Below are 19,796 nucleotides of genomic sequence, written 5' to 3' on the forward strand. Positions count from 1 at the left end.
CCATGCTGGAGAAACAAGGTCCCTGGAGAATCTCCCCCTCTGGAACATCTGAGGGTAAGGCAGATACACCCCATGTGTGTTATGAAGAGGGATGGGGAGCTTCCCTCTGGTTCTCTGAGGCTATTCCTCATTGGGTGAGGTGGGGCTTGCCATTGCCGAGCCAGTCATGCACATCCTGGACATCCAGGACTTTAGAATAGAGATGCTTTCCATTCAGGCCAGAACAGGGTTTTCCATTCAGTCACACTCACCAGAAACACCACTGGAGGCCCACCAATCAAAGCCATGGCTGTTGAGAGCTTGCGCTTATTGCCTCCACTGTAGTTCCCAGCATATTTTTCTCCATACTTCACAAGGCCCAGTTTCCGAATCGCCCACTCACCAACCTAAGAATGACAAAAAAGCGCCATTTGGGGATTTTATCATGCTTTCTTACACTTGTGTGTGAGAACTCTTTCACTGAGTAGGACCAGATTCTACACGATCATGACCTGGACAGTGTCTGCAGCACAGGGAGCAGCACTCCCTCTCTGCCCTCCAGAGTGAGCCTGATCTCCCATCCCTACCCCACCGCCGCAACTTCCCTCTTTGAAAGTAGCTGCAAAGAGCCAGCACTTCCTGTCGCTGCATCCATAAGCAAGACCAGCCTGAAGCCAACAGCCATGTGTGAAGGTCACAGCCAAAAGGCAGGCTGTCAGGATGCCAAAGGAGGCAGGCTGGCTTTCCGGTGCCCACAGTACCTTGCCTACTTCTTTCTCCGGGACTCCTCTCAAAAGGGCAAAGAACTCCACGTGTTCTCTTCCAGTCAGCAGCTCTGTGATGGCATCAAACTGAGGGCAATAGCCCATGTTCTGATGGACTTCGTGGATGTCTGATAAGATACTGCAAAGAAAAGCAAAACTGGTCAGGCTTTTAAGCATTTTGGTACTCTGGTCAGACCATCTTGCCTAACTTTCTATACAGTGTGCTTGTGCGTGACGAACAGACCAGTGAGCACACTTGCTTACAGCTTCAAGGAACAGCCTTTCTGCCCTCAGGATGCCAGCCCCTCCTGGAAGTCAGGGTTCCTGCCTCCATCCTGCCTAGTCCTTGCCCCTGATTCCCCCAACACCTCAATCTGCAGGCTTGGTCCCATTTCAGAATTCCCAAGTCCACCCCAACTGTGGCGCTATCTATATCAACAATCTTAGTCACGCTATCCAGGGGCTTTAACAGGAAGTGTCCATTCCTGATTTGATTCTGTGACCCAGTCATATGCACCATGTGCTCTGCTGCGTCACTTAAGCCAGAGGAGGCCCAGCAATTTGGGTGACTTCCCTCTGCTTTTTGCTGCCTATACACTGACTTGGCCACAGCATGATCCAAACCCCATAGTCCTGCTAAATATTCAATGCAGAAACTCCCCTGGTTTTGAAGGTTTTCATGATGAGAACCTGATGATAACAAAAAATGTAACTACAGACACAATTTTACATATACTGGTGGGGGCAGCTTTTAGGCCCCATGAAGCCAATCTAGGGTTAAGGATCCCTGATGTAGGAGGAAGCTCAGTGTCACATCCAGTCTGATAGCTGCACTTCAGTCACCTCTGGGGAGCCATGGGTTCAGCCTGTCAGCAGTATTCATTCCTCTCTGCACATCAGTTAGTAGGCCCAGGTCCAGTGTTTTCCAGAATTGAAGTGCTCACAGACCCTTTACCTAGGCCTCACAGCTACACTGCTCATACCAGTCTTCAGAACCAGGCAATGTGATGAACCTTAGTTTGGACCAGTTATTGCTACTATTGCTATATACCCCAGGAGCCTGGTACTAGAAACAAACCTGGGGAAGCATGTATGTAGCCTCAGGCCTGCTATTCTAGAAATTCTGTTCTCTTAAACCGCCTTTACACTGTTACTAAAACAAATGTAAGATGAAGAGAAAAGTCATGAGTACATTAAGTTCCTTGATGTTTTCAATTTTACTGGCTAGTAGCCCTTTGTCCAAATTGTGAGTCATCCCCCATTTGTACATTATAAAATAAATTGAGTGGGTCACAACTAGTATTATTAAAACGGCATGGCAGAGAGTGGAGTAAGAAATATTGAATGCACTACAAGCAGTAAGAGTAGGTAGTATTTTACAAAATTATTTAAGCTGTATGCCTGTTTACATGTTTTTGTGCATTTACTTGACTGAGAGGTAAAATGTATTTGCTATTATGGGACATGATCAAAAAGTTTGAAAGCCACAGATTTGTACCATTTCTCCATATAAAAAGCCCAGAGAAGTTCCACATATTTAGAATGCTCGAGGGTTTCACTTTCAAAGTTGCCTAGCAGGACTGTACTGTAGGCATACTGTACTCCTTAAGATCAGACTGCTCAGTGATCTCTGCATTCTCAAATAATAGCCCAGTGGTGATATCCATTGTTGCTATAAACTTTAGCGGGCAGTTTCAGAAGTATATAACCTTTTATCTTGATGAAACAATCAAAATGAATACAAGGACATATTTAGTGAAAAACAGAAACAAATATCCAACAATTAAGGAACTGGTGAAATACATGTCCAACAATAAGGAAATAGTGAAATAAACTACAGGTACATGTACATAGAGGCATTTTATGCAGCGATGTAAAATTCTACATCTTAGAATATGTAACCCATTGGGAAATAGTCATCATACAGTCATTAGCAAGAAAAAACTAATTTAAAAATCTAGATCTAATATAATCTCAATTTTATAATATATTTATATGTGTATATAAAATAGAGATTTGGGTTGATGGGAATGTTGTAAAGTTGTATTGTGATAACGGTTGTACAACTCTGCATATTGCCTAAAAGTCACTGAATTGAACTCTTAAAACAAGCAAACTGTATGGTACGTAACTTACACCTGAATAAATCTGTTAAAAAAAATAAAGTGAGACTAAAAGGAAATGTAAATAGTCGTTATCTGTAGGTACTGGAATTATGGATTTTTATTTTCTTTATAGTTTACTATATTTTAACATTTTTACAAACTATACAGTGCTGTTATATCAACAAAATCACAATATATTCATTTAAATAAAGTTTAAAAAAGTCTTATGGCAAAATACAGACTTGTTTTCTCACCTATTTTTGTTAAGGAAAGCATCTCCTCTGGTAACAGTGGTATCTCCCGTTAACATCTTGAAAGTTGATGATTTCCCAGCTCCATTAACACCCAGAAGTCCAAAGCACTGAAAATGATTGGGTCAGTAATATTAGCAAACTACTAAAAATCTGAATATAAATGACTCATAGTCACTTCAGCTTCATTTTTATGTAACATGATCCTAAAATGTCACTCTTAATGAAGAGTAAAATATTTTCTAGGTTTTCAGAAGTCATATGGATGTTTAATCATATATTTTATAATGGAACCATTTTAAATGTGGATGTATTTGTAAATATTCTTTGAGTTGTTGGGTTAAAGCCAAAGTTAATGAGTAAAAAAGAGTAATGAAAGCCAACAAGTCAAATTTCACCATCAAATCTAGCTAAAGGGCATATAAGAATACAAACATAAATAAAGAGAAAATCTTTTTTAAAATCTATTTGAATTTCATCATCATCTTGAATGGATCACAAAATCACTTTCTAGATGAACATACTTTTCTTAAATTGTCTGAGATTATACAAAATTGTTGATACACGAGGCCACTAGTTTTGATGTATGCGTGCATGCGTGCTTAATCACTTCAGTCACATCCGACTCTCTGCAACCCCATGGACCATGGCCCGCCAGGCTCCTCTGTCCATGGGGTTCTCCTGGCAAGAATACTGGAGTGGGTTACCATTTCCTTCTCCATTTGATATATGGGGCCCTCAAACTTTCAATGACTAACTGCTCAGATCAGATCAGGTCAATCGCTCAGTCATGTCCGACTCTTTGCGACCCCATTAATTGCAGCATGCCAGGCCTCCCTGTCCATCACCAACTCCTGGAGTTCACTCAGACTCACGTCCATCAAGTCAGTGATGCCATCCAGCCATCTCATCCTCTGTCGTCCCCTTCTCCTGCCCCCAATCCCTCCCAGCATCAAGGTCTTTTCCAATGAATTAAATGGAGTAGCCTTTTTAAATCACTTTTGACTTCTTACAGATGTTGTTGCTTGACTGGAGTAGAGACAGTCTGAATTAATAGGGGCAAACACAATGTAGATAAAGTGCCTTTACCTCACCAGGAGGAATGCCAACGCAGATCCTGTCAACAGCGGGTTTCCTCTTTCTCCTGTATACCTGCAACCAGCACAATGCAAAGAGTCATGGGCTGCAGTGACTCACGGCTAGCCCAGGCAACTGTGGAAGAGGGAATGGTGACCTAAACACACCACGAAATTCGACTCATTGGTAAGACCAAGTCAGATACTTGATGTGCCAAAGCCTTGGTCTGTCTCTGTGGCAACTGGCTTTTGAATAACCCTGATGCTCAAAATATAAATGAATTTCTTTGTATTTTTTTAATCAAATATCAGACTTTAAAAAATATATTTGTCATTAACATCTACATAATTTTTATTTAATATAAAGACATTGCAGATATTTTTAAAATTAAATTCTATGGGATAAAAATTTGTTATCAAAACATTGCAAATATTGAACATATTACAAAAAAGTGAATTGTTGTTATGGCACCAAAAAGAGTGGAAATAGATCCTCCTCTTAATCAATGGGGATTTACCAAATTTTTTGAAATTCAAAATCAATCATTTATTCTCCCAACTTCAGCTTTGACTCGATATACAATATTAGATGTTTTAATAACTAACACATAAATGTAAGCATGAAAAACAAACATACTCAAGAATGAGAATTCACTTTACAATTATTCTCGGTAGGATTTCTTTAATTAGAGAAGTCTCCATGGTGTATTTTAAGTAAAATTAAATTGACAGAAACTTGGTATAGATGTACATTTTAGGAAGCATGCTCCTTTTATTAAGTGAGTCAGCAAAATGCTAGTTTCTAACATATAAAGCTGAAAAAACTGAAGGCAAGTTGTAGCCTGTCTTCACTGTCTCACCTTAGTCAACTCCTTGATTTCCAAGATGTCATTCTGTCCTCCACCATCAAGAATTCTCTGTCTTTCCCTCTTCACATCTTCATCCTCATCATTCAGAGGAGGAAGCTTTGCCTTTACAGGTCTTAGGGGGAAGAAAATTAAGAAGAAAAAAAAAATCAACCTTTCAAGTTATTTTCTAAGTCCAAGACCCAGTTTCTACATCAGTCCTATAAAATCCTCACTCCAGCATTGTCAGTACTGTTGGTCAGGGGATGCCCACATTGGGAGAATCAGTTTGATTATCTGCTTTGAGTTCAAGTCAACCCAACCACCAGTGAGTGTTTCCCTGTGCTCCGTCCGCTGTGACCCTCAACCAGGTGCTCAGTGAGTTCTGCAAGAAAGCTCACCTGGGCCTGATGAAGAATCGGTACTGGATCAGCACAGTGATGAGGAAGAACACCACTCCTTCCACAGCCATGGCGAAGAGATTTCGTCCCACTAAGTCCCAAGACAGTGGTGAGACAAAGCGGTTCTCCCCTGGACACAGTGCAGAGATCCAATCAGAATGGAGGCACCAAAGACCAAAGCCCTTGCTCAAATTCAGGCTCAAATTTACCTATGTTTTGAATCCAGGTCTCCCGCATTGCAAGTGGATTCTTTACGAGCTGACCCACAAGGGATGCCCAAGAATACTGGAGTGGATAGCCTATCCCTTCTCCAGCGGATCTTCCCAACCCAGGAATTGAACCAGGGTCTTCTGTATTGCAGGCAGGTTCTTTACCAACCGAGCTACCAGGGAAGCCTGTTTCTACAGGTTTATCACCCAAGATAGGGATCTGGTCATGGCACACATGGTAAAGAAACCACCTGCAAATGCAGGAGATGTAAGAAACACAGGTTCAATCCCTGGGTCAGGAAGATCCCCTGGAGAAGGGCATGGTAACCCACTCCAGTATTCTTGCCTGGAGAATCCCATGGACAGAGGAGCCTTGCAGGCTATAGTCCATAGGCATGCAAGGAGTCAGACATGACTAAAGTCACTTGGTACATCACCCATGATAAGGACAAAAAAATAAAGGAGTCACCAGTTTCCAAGTCTGACTTAGGGTACGATTTTAGGGAAGCGTACTGCAATGCAATATCAATCAGAATTTCAAAGTCAACATGTATTAGATCTATAACTTCATCCAAGAAATCTAATGCTTCCTTTTGAATGAGACATGCCAAAAATTCTTTGTGAAAAGGCAAGCAATCCAGGGTAATTTTTAGGGTCAGTATTTTAACAAATTATTAGCTTCACTAAGAAAGATTAGAAAGCACATTAAAAGATGCTCGTTTCAGTAGCATATAATGTAATCTAGGGGTTTCCCTGGCGGCTCAGATGGTAAAGAATAGCCTGCAATGCAGAAGACCTGGATTTGCCCCTGGGTTGGGAAGATCGCCTGGAGGAGGACATGGCAACCTACTCCAGTATTCTTGCCTGGAGAATCCCCATGGACAGAGGAGCCTGGTGGGCTACTGTCCATGGGGTCTCAAAGAGTCAGACAGGACTGAGCGACTAAGCACAGCACAATGTAAGCTAGTAACTCAATTCACCTCGTTTTATATAGATATTCCTTAAATTCCTTATATATCTCCTTTGTACCTCCAAGCTTAAAAAAATAGTCCCTCTTCTATGCCCATTAAATAACATGGCCCACCTAACTATATGAGCAAGTCGATAAAGAATAGTAATGTGGGCACAGGAGAGAGATTTTTAAAGACTCTAAAGGTAGAAAGAGCTGCAGTAAATTATCTTTTTATAGACTGTATAAAAGGTAATATATGACCCCATCTGCAGGTCCATGATTTTCCTAATAGAGCCAAAGTTTGCATCTTTCCTTTTGATTCTCTGGCCTGTACCTAATTCTCAGAGCTGTGGTTTGATTTTTCCAGTGACTTTGACAAACCCCACCAGTGGTACCAGGCACTAGGTGCAAGCTAAAACCAGTATTTTCCCTACCTCCAAAACCATGTTCTCACCTTTCAGACAAATGGCTGTGTCAGACAAGACCCAAGCCACAGCCAACTGTGCCGACACGAGCCCTATCAGCAGAGGGAAGTCCTAGGCCCAGTCACCAGCCTTTTTCCAAAATAAAGGCCAAAGTATCAAGACCCACACAAACTCCCATCCCTATTAAAGCATCCTGTAGCCACAGCCGTCACTCACCAAACCTTTCCAAGGCGTCAGCCATTGCCTGGTTTTTCACCATGTCAATGAGCCCCCGTCCCAGGCAAAAATGTGGGAAGATCAAGAACACGGACTTCAGGATATCATTGATGTTATTCAGCTTCTAAAAAAAATAAGAGACAGACTGTATGTCTTTTGTGACTCAGGCTAAAAATTGACCAAGGTCTAAAACATAAGAGTGAAGAAAAAGTTTGATTCCTTGAGGTCAAACTGAATCTTTGATTCAGATACCAATAAACAGCAGCAGCCGTAACTAATGATATATAATGTAGCAAAATTTTTGCTCTTTAGAAAATCTGGAATAATGCTACAAGTATGGGAGGAAAATGAGCAAAGTTTAGAAATATGATTGCATTTAATCAAAGGCAAATCCAACACAAAACATTTGCTTAGCATTTTAAAAGCAAACTGCTCATGTTTGGGTCAATATATTTCAGTTTCAGGATTTTGTTGGAATTTAAATAATTCTTCTCAAATACATCAATCCAGCAATGGCCAAATACCTAACAACTAAGTAAGCTGCTAAGTGCTGGATGCACTGGGCTAGGGTATAGGAGAGATAAAGATGAATAAAAAACAGTCTCTACTCTGAAGAAAAGAAATATGGAAACAGGAAATTACTACATAACTGGATGTGTTGTCCTGGAGGTATGAACTGTGTGAGCTTTGGAAGCACAGAGAAGAGAGAGTACCTGCTATACGGCAGGTAAGCAAAACTTCAGGTTGAAGCTTAGTTTTGACAGAATTGGGTGGTAGCTCACATTGTTGGTGAAGAGCTCCAACAACAGAGTGGCCACACTGCCACTGCCACTGATGAAGAGGTCACACTGATGAGGACCATGTGGGCTGGGCTGGGGATCCTGAAACAGGCCTATGGGACTACGGAGGGTTTAAGGAACCATTCATAGGAACCAGTCGAAGCCTACCATGTTGGGAAAGGGTGTGGTGGGGACTGTCCAGGAAGGATTATACACCTCTGAAAGGCCTTGTGGGTTAAGTTAAGGTGTCTGGACAAAAGCAATGACAACAGGAGTGGACAGGAAACCTTGTTTGAGAGAATCTGTAATTGAAGGAACTGGCAAGGTCACCAACTGAATGTGGGATAAATAAGCAAAAGCAAAGCATATAAATAGCTCTAATACTGCCAGCTGGGGTGACTGGGGAGATGGTAATGCCATCCAGTGTGATAGGAATGGCAAGAGAAAGGCTGGGTTCTGAGGGGAAGATGACTGGGATGTGACCAGTCTACAGTATCTTTCAGTTAATCTAAACAGAGCCACCCACTGGGCAAGTGAGACTGTGGGGCGAGAGTTCAATGGAAGAGTCAGGGCTTAAGGCACAGATCTGAGAGAGAACAATGTGAGACACTGAGAGGTGGTGGTAAAAGCTTCCAGAATGAACAGCATCACCCAGAGACAGTACCTACAGTGGAAAACAAGGTGGCAGAGGACCGAATATTAGAGAAAGCAACATTTAAACAGAAAGGAGTATAAAAAAACTTGTCAAAAGAAACAGAAAGATTTGATCAGAGACATATGAGGAAAGGAGAAGCAAGAGATGCTATGCAAACCCAGGAAAGACAGACTGCAAAAGTTCAGACTGGTCCATGCGGTCAACGCCACAGGCAAGAAGAATACAATCATGATAAACACTATCCTCTGGCTCCAGATATGGTCATCCCAGCATCTCTTTCCCCCGAACTCACATTGTTGGTGAAGAGCTCCAGCACAAATGTGGCCACACTGCCATTGATGCCGATGAAGAGGTTCACGCTGGTGAGGACCACGTAGGCTGTGCTGGGGATCTTGAACACGAAGGAGGCTGGGTACATGAGAGGTGTGATGGACCACCTGGTGAGGCACAAAGACACATGTTGGGTGTCCTCCACCTTCTTTCTGACAGAGGATTCCATATGCCCCATCCAGAGGTGCCTTACCCATACAGCAAAAGTAGAAGAGCGAGCACAGGCAGGTTGGTGGAGGACACATAGGACTTCTGCTGGAAGCAGATGAAGATGATAATGACCAGCGTGGCAGGAACCACATAGTTGCACTAAAGGTGAAACAAGGAAACCAAGGTCACCCCTAAGTCAAAGACACAGCACATCTCAAGTCTTCACCATCACTGGACAAGAAAGGGCAGATAAACATATTGAAGAATAACTCTGAATTAATGAAGCCACAAAAACTATTAATCAAAATACTGGACAGCACATTTTGACAAGCCTTTTACCCCCGGCTGATTTTATAAACTGCATGTCCTTTCTGTCTTTCCAACAGATAAGCCAAGGTGTCACGCTCAGTAAACTTACTGAAGGATGGATTTGCAGTCAGAGTAATTTCAATTTCACAGGCAGCAAGTAAGCTGCCATTACTCTTCCCGAAGATGATTGTGTCTGTTTCATCATTAATGCTATATTACAGTCTGCCCAAGTTCAAGCTCTCTTGTAATCTATTTATGAGGTAAGCACTTATAACATCAATGTCAGGACAGTTTCATCACACCAAGACTAATTTTAAAGTCTGTCCTGACAGTGTCTCAAGCATTAAAATGCAGAAATAAAGACTTGGCCACAAGACAATTACAGGAATTCACAGCTGGCAGAACAGAGCACAGGCAGGGAGGTAGCCCTGGGCTTGCCAGCTGTTAGGAGAATTTGTAGCTTCAGACTGCAGGGCTCTGTGCCTCAGTCCCATCCTACTCAACTGTGTTTTTCAACAACTTAGATGAAGACACGCTTGCAGCAAATTTCAGAGGCTCTACAGCAGGGAGAGATGGATAATATACAGGAAGATAATAGTGTTCCTGAGTCAGGGACTTGATCTTTCATCTCTGAATCTGTGATGCCTGGCAGAGTTAGATATAGTGAGCAGTCAGTATGTATGTGCTTACTCAATAAAACAATCATTGGATTAAGACAAAAAAAAACAAAACAAATGGACATCCCGTAAAATTCAGTTTAACAGGGAAAAAGTTTTATATGTGCTTTAAAAAACCTTTATGTTTATAAATAAAGCTATATATAAAGGTTGAAAAAAGTCAACTGCATTAGTAAACAGTGAAAAAGACCCCATTTAACAATACCTATGAAGCAGAGGTTTCAGTTCTCTACAAGTTGCCAATAAGACCACACTACTTCCAAAATGCAATATCCTTGGGCTGAGGAAGAGGAGTACAGGATAAAGATCAATTACCTCTAGACCCGTAACCATTTGGATGACAGACTGATTATAAGGCTAATTCTAGGCTTTGTTCTTCAAAGAGCACATTAACACTATGAAGTATGGGCCACAGAGAGGCAATCAGGTCAGAAGAGTGACAAGTCTGAGAGGCTTGCTATAACCAACACAGACATCATCATCATCACTCACACTTCTACAGTGCTTTAGAGATTACAAAGTGTGTTCTCATATCATCTTATCTGGGAAGATTTAGGTTAAATGATAGGTGTCTTCAAATATTTGAAGGTATATCCAATGGGAGAAGAATTAAATTTTCTGTGTGGCCTACAATTAATGGAACTCATAGGGAGATACATTTCAACTCTGCTTTATAAAAATAATTTGAACTTCAGAATTCTTTGACATCCTCCATATTGGCTCAAACAGAAGCATTATATTACAGCTGACATGAAAACAGATTTGCAATGGATGGATCAGCTTCCAGTAAAACAGAAGATGTTTTCAAATGACAGATTGAATTCCTGGTAAGACAAAGAATATCCTGACTCTGGAGGTTAAAAATCTATCAGACAAGTTAGAGGCACTGACTTAGAGTTCTGACTGAGAGTGTTCCACCTCAGTTCTTTAAAAGGTTGTCACTTAGGGAATGAGGTGGTGGTGGTATCAGTTGCAGTCCCTTTGAACTGATTTTCTCTGGTGTAAGATCAGCTGTGTGCTGAAGGTCATGTTTGGTGACATGAAAGTGTACAACTGTGCCTGCCTTATCCTCTTTCATTCATCTTTGATTAGCTAGAACATTTCCTGGTGAAGGCCAGAAGCCCTTCCATCCATCCAATCTAGAGCCCTGATGGAGGTTTTTGAAGCAGCAGCAGACAGGTGGTCTTACCATGTCCCAGACAAAATTGGAGAGCCAGTAGATGACAGGCTTCACTCCGCTGATGAACTGCAGGTGCTTCGCTTTGCTGACGCGCTCCTGGATCAGGAACACGACAAAGCTGGCCGGGACGAAGGACATCGCGAAGATGACACAGATGGACACAAGGACGTCCACGGATGTGGTCATCCTGAAAAAGACAGTGCAGCTGAGGGCACAATCAGAGCACACACACACACGCACATGCACGAGCACACACGTGCAAGCACACACACACACACAAGAATGTCTGAAGCATACCCCAGGGAAAAAGATCTGTTCACTACATATATTTAATTCAGGGGTAAAGATGATTATTTTCAAGCAAAAAAAAAAAAACTTGATAATTCAAATGCAAAACTGCTTCTACTGAGGTCAAAGAGAGTCCACAGCCAAAACAAAACTATTGAAGGAAGTCTAAGAGTGGCCTAACATCATTCACTTTATTCTACTATTCTTGATCTTTTATGACAAACAAGCTGTAAATTTTCACACATAAGGGAGTAGTGTAGCTTGAAAACTAAATAAAGCAGAAATATTAGTGTGAAACTATTCAAACAACAATTTCTGGCTGTAAATGAGTTTGACAACAAAAGAGCATGGCGTATCAATCTAACACAAAAATTCCATCAGATTCTTATTATAAGAACAATAGCCTTATAAGCCCATTAAATGGGATACAATATAAATTATTTCTTTATATAAATTGCATATAAGCTTGGTATAAAGATCCTAGTGACATACATTGATATTCCATACAAGTGAACCAGAAACTATAACTGTGCCATAGTCCATAAACAAGAAAGGAACCTAACATGTATTGAATATCAACCTTGTGCTGAAGGCCGGACTTGTCCATTTACATGAAATGCCTCACTTAATACCATATATCTAGAAAGTTTAAAAAACCAGATTCAAACCCAGATGTCTATGATTTCAAAAGCTATACACTCTGAACTAGATCATTCTGGCTTTAACTCCATACACACAATACACACACTTACACACGCACACATGCTGTCTGTCTCTCTCCCGCTCCAGAAATTAATAAACACACAAGCTGATAAAAGTGTGTTTCACTAAGTTTAAAAATAGTTGTTTTGAAACAAATGAAATTGATTTTTTAATTAAACATTAAGAGTGAGTTAAAATATTTTAGAATCATATTAACAATTTAATTTACTTTAAATGAATTCACTAAATGTACGAATGGCTTTAATATATCAGAGGCATCTATCTTGTGTAGTTTAATCTCTACCCAGCCAACTCATAAACTGATCATTTTTTGTCCAGAGCCTGGACCAACCCAGACATACATAACGTACCTACTTCCCCAGCTGTTACTCTACAACCAGCTTCACACTTCTTTCCCCTGCACCACAATTCCCCCAACACCCTCCCCTCTCCCAAATCAGACACAGCAACACTTACAGAGCCACTTCCGAGAGCTGCTGCTTGGTGAGGTTCAGCGGGTGATTGAAAGCAGTAATCCCATACTGGCTGGGGTTTGCTCCCTTCTGCAGGTTGGCCCGGAGAATGGCATTGTTGATGACATTCAAGAAAGAGCTGATGGCGTGCCAGCCCTTGTTGTTGAACCACACCTGAAATAAAACATACCGGCTGCAAAGTACTGCTCCTAACCCCTGTTCCCAAAGGCAGGTGCACACACACAAAACATGCACATAAACTCCAGAAATTTCCGTCACAGCTGAAGACAAAACATGATCAGAGAACATGGTAAAGAGGCAGGGTGTGCCCAGCACTGACCGTGAGGTCAGGCAATATGCTGACTTTCTTTAATGTATTTAATCTTCACCAAAGCTTTGAGGTAGACATGGTTATTGCCTCCATTTTATAGATTAGGAAACTGAGGCTTAAACAGGTTAAGTATCTCAGTCATGTTCAAAATGGTTCCCCTGGTGTGACTGGCAGCAAGTTCTTTTTACAGCCTTACCGATAAAGTTACTAGACTTTTCTGTCATGAATCAACATTATCATGAGCTGACACTTCAGGGCAACACAGGAATTATTGTTCATCAAGCCACTGGAACAAAGAGCTTTACCTTGACGTTATTTTTTGTGTCCAGTCCTGTCATGAACCTTCCCAAGCTGCTGAGAAATCGGTCTGCAGAACTATCCTGTAAACAACAAAAAGCTGCCTGAGCTGGGATGGTTCACAGGGGAGGAGCAACAGGAAGTCTGGAGTCTGTGGACAATGGGACAACCTTGTGAAGGGAAACACGGCTACTGCCTCATTCACTGAAATGCAACTTGAACCCTCTAAATAATAACTGGCTCCTGAAAAATAAGTGACTGGAAATCTAAAGCACTGATGTTGCCACGAGTCATAGGTCTTAAAGGAACCAGAGGGAAACCCTGTGATTCAAAGTCCCAAGAGGCAAATGTCAGTCTGTAACTGGTGGTAAGGGCTCTTCACCGTGTTCCCTTGACATCATCCGAAAGCCCCCCGCTACAATTAACATGTAGATGCATCAGATATGGGGTCTGTGCCTCAGGGGAGAGATTCTAGGACAATCCCTGCTGTCTGTGACCCTGGAATTCATATCATCTGACCCCCAATTCCAACTTAGAAATGGGAAACTTGGGATACAGATAAAGAAAGTGAATGTTTATCAAGTCCTAAAACTAGCTGCCAGTTTAAAGAAAGTGATTCATTTCCTGTTTAACCAATGACTGTTTTAGAAAAGTATGTTTGATGCCCAGTTTCTCTGTTCACTGGCTATACTTAAGTTATTCTGAGAGATCTAAAATCTCTGAACTTGCTTTTTTTCTCAAGCATTTTTTTTGTTTGTTTGTTTTGGCTGCATTGGGTCTTACTTCCCTGACCAGGGATTGAACCCAGGCACCCTGCATTGGAAGTGCAGAGTCTTAACTACTGGACCACCAGGGAAGTCCCTGCACTTTCAAATAGTAAGTACACACTGAGTGACTCAGTCTCGGCTGACCCGCGATCTCTATGATCGGTTATGGCTTTGTACTTGAAAATCTTAAACAATAAGCTACCAGGTAATCAGATCTACCTGTCAACTACTCCCATGTACCAGCAACTCATTTTCTGTCTGACATGTCTTAGGATGCGCACTGTACCTTGACCACCTTCAAGTGTTTCTTCATTCGCTTGATGGCATCATTAACTTCTTCACTCGGAGGAAGTGACTGAGAATTACTGGCACCCAGGGAAAATCCACCATACCTAAAAGAATAGCCTGACATTAAAACACAGGCAGTGTGGGGCCCACTGTCACTCAGCAGCAGACACTGCCTGAGGATGTAATGTTCAATTAGAGGAACTGTATGTTTAAAGTAGGACCAAAATAGGACTCAGAGAAAGTTTCACCTTGGTCTTCTCTAATGGATCCTGGCAATCTCTTAACTCTTATACAGCTTCTGCCCAAGTTGGAAGGACCTGGGTCTGATTATACACAGAATGAGACATCTGAGATGTTGTGGAAAGAATGCTCATTCATCTCACAGATGCTCCTCCCACCCCTGGTGGCTCAGGCCTGAACATGGGTCTCAAGGCAAGCAGATGGGGAGTCATGATGAGCAGGGAAGACACTGGCCAGAGAGGCCAGGGAGGGCTTATAGATGGGCTGTGACCCTTTCATATCAGGAGAACCACAGAAGGTTCTGCATCCACTCTACTCAGTTATTCAGTAGGTCCTGGCTCTTGGGGAAAAAGGCAAAGAAGAAAGGTGAGACATAGGGTCAAAAAACAAAGTTCTGAAGCAGTCATGTAAGGCATCTCATTTGTCATGAGTAATAATGGGCTTCAAGGATGCTTCCTTTGTTTTTTTTCCCCAGTCCCATCTGCTTCTTCAACACTCAGAGGGATACAGGCAGGGGTGGTGGTGTAGAGTGGAGAGGAGAGAGCCTGACTGCAGAAGAGGAGAAAATGATTCTTACTCTCCTGATGGAATTCTGGTCTTATTTCCTAACAGAAACATTGTTATTTTAAAAAACTCAGAAGGATAAATGAGTTTAAATGCAATGAACATAGATGGTTTTGAAGCCTATTTCATCTAAGACCTTCTTGGTTATTACAAAGACCTGAAAAATAGTTCTTGAGCCCCTAGGTCTCCTAGGAATCTGATTTGATAATTTTAATTAGCATAAGTTTTCCCCTCACATTGTGCTTCCTGTCAAATCCCTAGAGACCCACAAGGAACTTCTAAATCTCCTCAAGGAGATCAATATGCGAAAATTCCAAAGGCCTCTGAAGTGGCAGCTGGGCACTGAGCTAAGGGCAAAACCATCCCTAAACCAACAGCCTCCCAGGGTCCAAGAAAACTGCATCAAAATCATCCTCATGAGCTTTAGGAGTCAAGGAAACAAAACGAAAAGCACAGAGGAGTCAACTTACCTAAACTCATTCACCCAGATCTTGTTCTTTAAGCTGTAGTGAGGACCAAAGACAAGGAAACCAGAAATCAGTCCAAAGAAACATTGATCCTTTTCCTGACCATACAAAAGTTAGAAATATCTACCTGGGGATACAACAAAGGGACAGAAATAACTCTACAATCAGGCTGGTGTGGTAGGGTTTTGCCAATGGAAAGAAGGCCTAATCAGCATGTCTTTTCTTCTCCCCATATTAAAACCTTATTATTTTTATGAAGGTCATGCCTTATATTAAAACAATTAAAAAACCAACAAAGATGTGATCAAACTACAAAGTTTTTAAATTCAAAAATAATAGTTCAATTATGGCTAACATATGGAGAGATTATGCTTCTTTCTTGGAAACTAACAGTAACTGTCATTCAAGCATACCCTTGTTATTAAAAGTCACTAGAACTCCCAACTTAGGGGACCAAATATAACCAAGCTGATGGGAAGGAAGCTAGAACAAACTTTTTCTGGGCATCAGCTAAGTACAGTACAGCAGTCCCCTCCTTAATTGGAGGGGACACACTCCAACACCCCCCAATGGATGCCTAAAACTACAGATAATACCAACCCCATGTATACTATTTTTTCCTATCACCTGTCATTTTCTTTGAAGGTCAATAGGGCCACTATCATGTAAAGTAAGTTACTTGGAAATAAGTTCTGTAATACTGTGACAGTCCATCTGATCACCAAAAGGGCCAGGGCAAGGAGCATTTACGGTGTGTGGATACGCTGGACAGTGGGATGACTCCCATCCCAGGAGGGACACAGTGGGATGATTCCCATCACACCACTCAGAGAAGCATGCCATTTAAAACCTATGAATTGTTTGTTACTGGAATTTTCCATTTAGTATTTTCTGACCACAGCTGATGATGGGTAACTGAAACTGAGGGAAGCAAAACTGCAAATAATGGGGGAGCGGATGCACTCAGGACTATGCAGTGATGCCCCAGGAAGCTACATGGCTCTTCTAAGGCTCCACAGAGAAGTCCTGAGAACTCAGGGCTCTCTTGATAATGCCACGTATTTATTACTCATTCCATCCATGACAGCTACTTTACATGTATCATTTCATTTAATCCTTACAACAAACTACTGAGAGCAACATTATTATCACATTATATACAGCCTAAGGCTTTAAAAGGATAACTGGTCGCCATGGTCAAACAGCTAATAAGTGGCAGAATTAGAATTTAAATCCAGATTTATTTTCATTCTGGAGCCAGGAAACCTCAGTCTTCAAACTGAATATTCATAATACTTCCCATTACCTTTTCTAATCTGAAAGAATACCCTAAACTTCAAAAGGACAACATCAAGCCAAACTGTGATGTTTCCCACCACTACTCAATCTCCGATTTTTTAGGACTTTAATTCCTCTGATCAGTAACAGCTAAGCAGGGGCCAAGGATTGTAAATGATGACCTTTTGGCTATGATCTGCACGTATGTCTTCACCAGATAATCCGAAATGTTTCTTCCCGTGAGGTTTTGAAGGATGTCGGCAGTATTCTGTTTTCTCTGTCATCAGAAAAACCAAGCACGTGTGTCTTTATGGGCCACAATTGGAACAGAAAACAAATCAAGAACAAAAATGACACATGTTTCTCAAACATGTGCCACAGTGCAAGCAGACCCTGCCCACAGGGCCTGGACACTGTCATCAGCCCATCACCAAGGCCTGGTCCATTCTGCCCTTTATGCCAAGTCAAGGTGATTCCCAGCAAATTACTCTGAACAGCTAAGCAATAGACCATGAAGTATCATTCTTCACCGTTACAACAGATTTCTAGGGAGCAGCACCATTGACTAAGCCTAGTGAATTTTCTTCATTGGAGTTACACTGATGAAGAGATGAAGTGCTATTTTAAGGAGCAGTAACCACTAAGGACTACTTTTTCAACACTATTTAAAATTCCTTGTCCTCATCCTACAACCTGGATGCTGATAAAGCGGCAGAGAGGCATCACAAGCAAGCCTCTTCCTGAAATTCTCAGAAAAAAATGATTCAGAATTGCTTCTCTCATTCATAGTCTCAGAGGATTGTCAGAGTTATAACCCTCAAAGAAGTTTTACGGGCCAGCCTCCCTAATTCAGCAGTGAGGAAACAGGCCCAGGGACTCAGAGTGACCCATCCAAGGTCACCAGCTCCGCTAGGGCAGAGGTGGAGATGAAGCTGCGTCTGTCAGTCTGTCCTGGGACACCACCACTGCAGGAGAGGCTGCAGCGTGACTTCCACAGACCACTGATCGGGAGTGTTGTCTCTGGCTGTATCTCAAACAAGGACCTAGGCTGACTTCAAAATATGTCATCCATTCCCTCTTCCCAGTCCACCCTATACCTCACTTACTCAGTCACACCCTGAAAGGACTCACTTGAGGAGGAGGCAGCCCCCCTGCCCCCAGGGGGCACACAGGCAGCATCTTCTTGATTTTGTCGCTGCTACACTGGCAGGTGGGGGAGGGGTTCTCCATTGTCCAGTTTCCATTTCGGAAGAGGTCCGTGATGGTCTGGGGGACTGGGGCAGTGGTCCACTTCTCCTCTCCCACCAAGCAGGGCCTTTCTCTGCAAAGGGACACCAAGGATAGGCTCACCCAAGAGGGTCTGGCCTCTCCTATTGCCTCAGAGCACAGGACCAATCAATAACAACTGCAAATACACATATATCCCCTCACCACCTGGTTACTGATCCGTCCCACAGACTTGTCAGCTACAGACTCATTTTACAGTTAAATACCATGGAACACAAAGAAGGCCTAAGTGCTCATACACTGAACTCAAGTCAACCCAATCACCAGCATTCAATCACTCACCCGCAGGTTCACTCAACAAACATTCACTGAGCATCTACTATGTGCCAGACACTGTCCTACATATTTGAGAATCTGGGGTGAAAAGACACAGTCTCTGCCATCATGGAGTTTGAGTTCCCAGGAAAGATTAATTAACAAATAATATAATCTTTGATGGCCAAAATGGAAGCAAAATAAAGGGAGAATGACTGGTGAGAAAGGACCACCTGAAGAGGTCATATATTTCAGCCAAAACCTAAATGATGACAGAGAACAAGCCAGGCAGGGATTGGGGGGAAGAACATTGCAAGCAGAAGCAACAGAGCGCAGGGGAAAAGGTCCCCAGTGTTCTACGAATAAGGAACAACAGGAAGGCAGCGGGGCTGGAATGTGATGTATGAGGAAGAGTGATGGGAGATGAGGAGAAGAGGGAGGCAGGAGTCAGAAGACATATGTTTTATGCTGAAAATCTGGGGAAGAATGTCAAGATTCACTTTTACATGTCTTAAAACAAGTAAAGAATTTGGGGGAGTGAACCAAGGTGAGAGTTGTTGGCTCACAAAGAGCTAGGTTGTTTGCGAGCATCCCAGCTGACAAGTCAGGCATTTATGTCTGAGTTCTGAACTACCGTGAGACCATCAAGTCACTTGCCCTCTTGGAGCCTATTTTCTCCACAAAACTGTAAAATGACTTATTTCAATAGGTCACATTTCAACAAGGCATTTCTAATATCCCTCACACTTCTAAAACTCTATGATCTGAAGCCAAGCCACAGCGTTTAGATAATTCTTACATCAAATAAACAGTTTTGTGGATTGCTCTCTGCTTCCAAGTGGAATCTCATCACAAGTCTTATGAAAGTTGTCCTTCTCCACCTTGGTCATCTTGTTCTTTAGGAACTGATATTAACCATCAGGATTACACTTATTAAGTCCAGGCAAGAGTACTGGAGTGGGGTGCCATTGCCTTCTCTGTATTAAGTACTAAATACTAGCAAATGTTCAGTAAGTATCCAGAGTTAATTAGAGCCAACAAGTATACAACAGCTATATGTTTAACGAGCACACATTAAAACTTGCACACCCAGGTGGTATGCTCACTGGTCTGTCACCTGCAGGCTCACTATCTTCCCTCTAAAACCTGGAATTCAAGTTTGCCCTTCTCCAGGCAACCCACTCTAGTACTCTTGCCTGGAAAATCCCATGGACAGAGGAGCCTGGTAGGCCGCAGTCCATGGGATCGCTAAGAGT

At 42.1% G+C, this 19,796-nt stretch overlaps 1 protein-coding gene and 1 non-coding gene across 5 annotated transcripts in view; both read right to left on the minus strand.

The window, feature by feature from the left end:
- ABCA1 (ATP binding cassette subfamily A member 1) overlaps window positions 1-19,796 on the minus strand; it is a 137,054-nt gene that overhangs the window by 7,182 nt on the left and 110,076 nt on the right. For all 4 annotated transcript variants that reach the window (XM_025282162.3, XM_025282160.3, XM_025282161.3 and 1 more), the window contains 16 exons: window positions 18,130-18,319; window positions 17,181-17,275; window positions 15,724-15,756; window positions 14,448-14,553; window positions 13,403-13,477; window positions 12,771-12,940; window positions 11,313-11,490; window positions 9,181-9,296; window positions 8,950-9,094; window positions 7,224-7,347; window positions 5,422-5,551; window positions 5,036-5,156; window positions 4,189-4,251; window positions 3,103-3,209; window positions 741-882; window positions 252-386 (listed from right to left, as the gene is read on the minus strand). In XM_025282162.3, the coding sequence (XP_025137947.2) occupies window positions 252-386; window positions 741-882; window positions 3,103-3,209; window positions 4,189-4,251; window positions 5,036-5,156; window positions 5,422-5,551; window positions 7,224-7,347; window positions 8,950-9,094; window positions 9,181-9,296; window positions 11,313-11,490; window positions 12,771-12,940; window positions 13,403-13,477; window positions 14,448-14,553; window positions 15,724-15,756; window positions 17,181-17,275; window positions 18,130-18,319 (1,930 nt within the window). The remainder of the gene's footprint in view (window positions 1-251; window positions 387-740; window positions 883-3,102; window positions 3,210-4,188; window positions 4,252-5,035; window positions 5,157-5,421; window positions 5,552-7,223; window positions 7,348-8,949; window positions 9,095-9,180; window positions 9,297-11,312; window positions 11,491-12,770; window positions 12,941-13,402; window positions 13,478-14,447; window positions 14,554-15,723; window positions 15,757-17,180; window positions 17,276-18,129; window positions 18,320-19,796) is intronic.
- TRNAG-UCC lies at window positions 14,178-14,250 on the minus strand. Its single transcript has one exon. It is a non-coding gene; the product is annotated as a tRNA-Gly (tRNA).

This window comes from Bubalus bubalis, chromosome 3, assembly GCF_019923935.1.
Source record: "Bubalus bubalis isolate 160015118507 breed Murrah chromosome 3, NDDB_SH_1, whole genome shotgun sequence".
Classification (NCBI taxonomy): domain Eukaryota; kingdom Metazoa; phylum Chordata; class Mammalia; order Artiodactyla; family Bovidae; genus Bubalus; species Bubalus bubalis.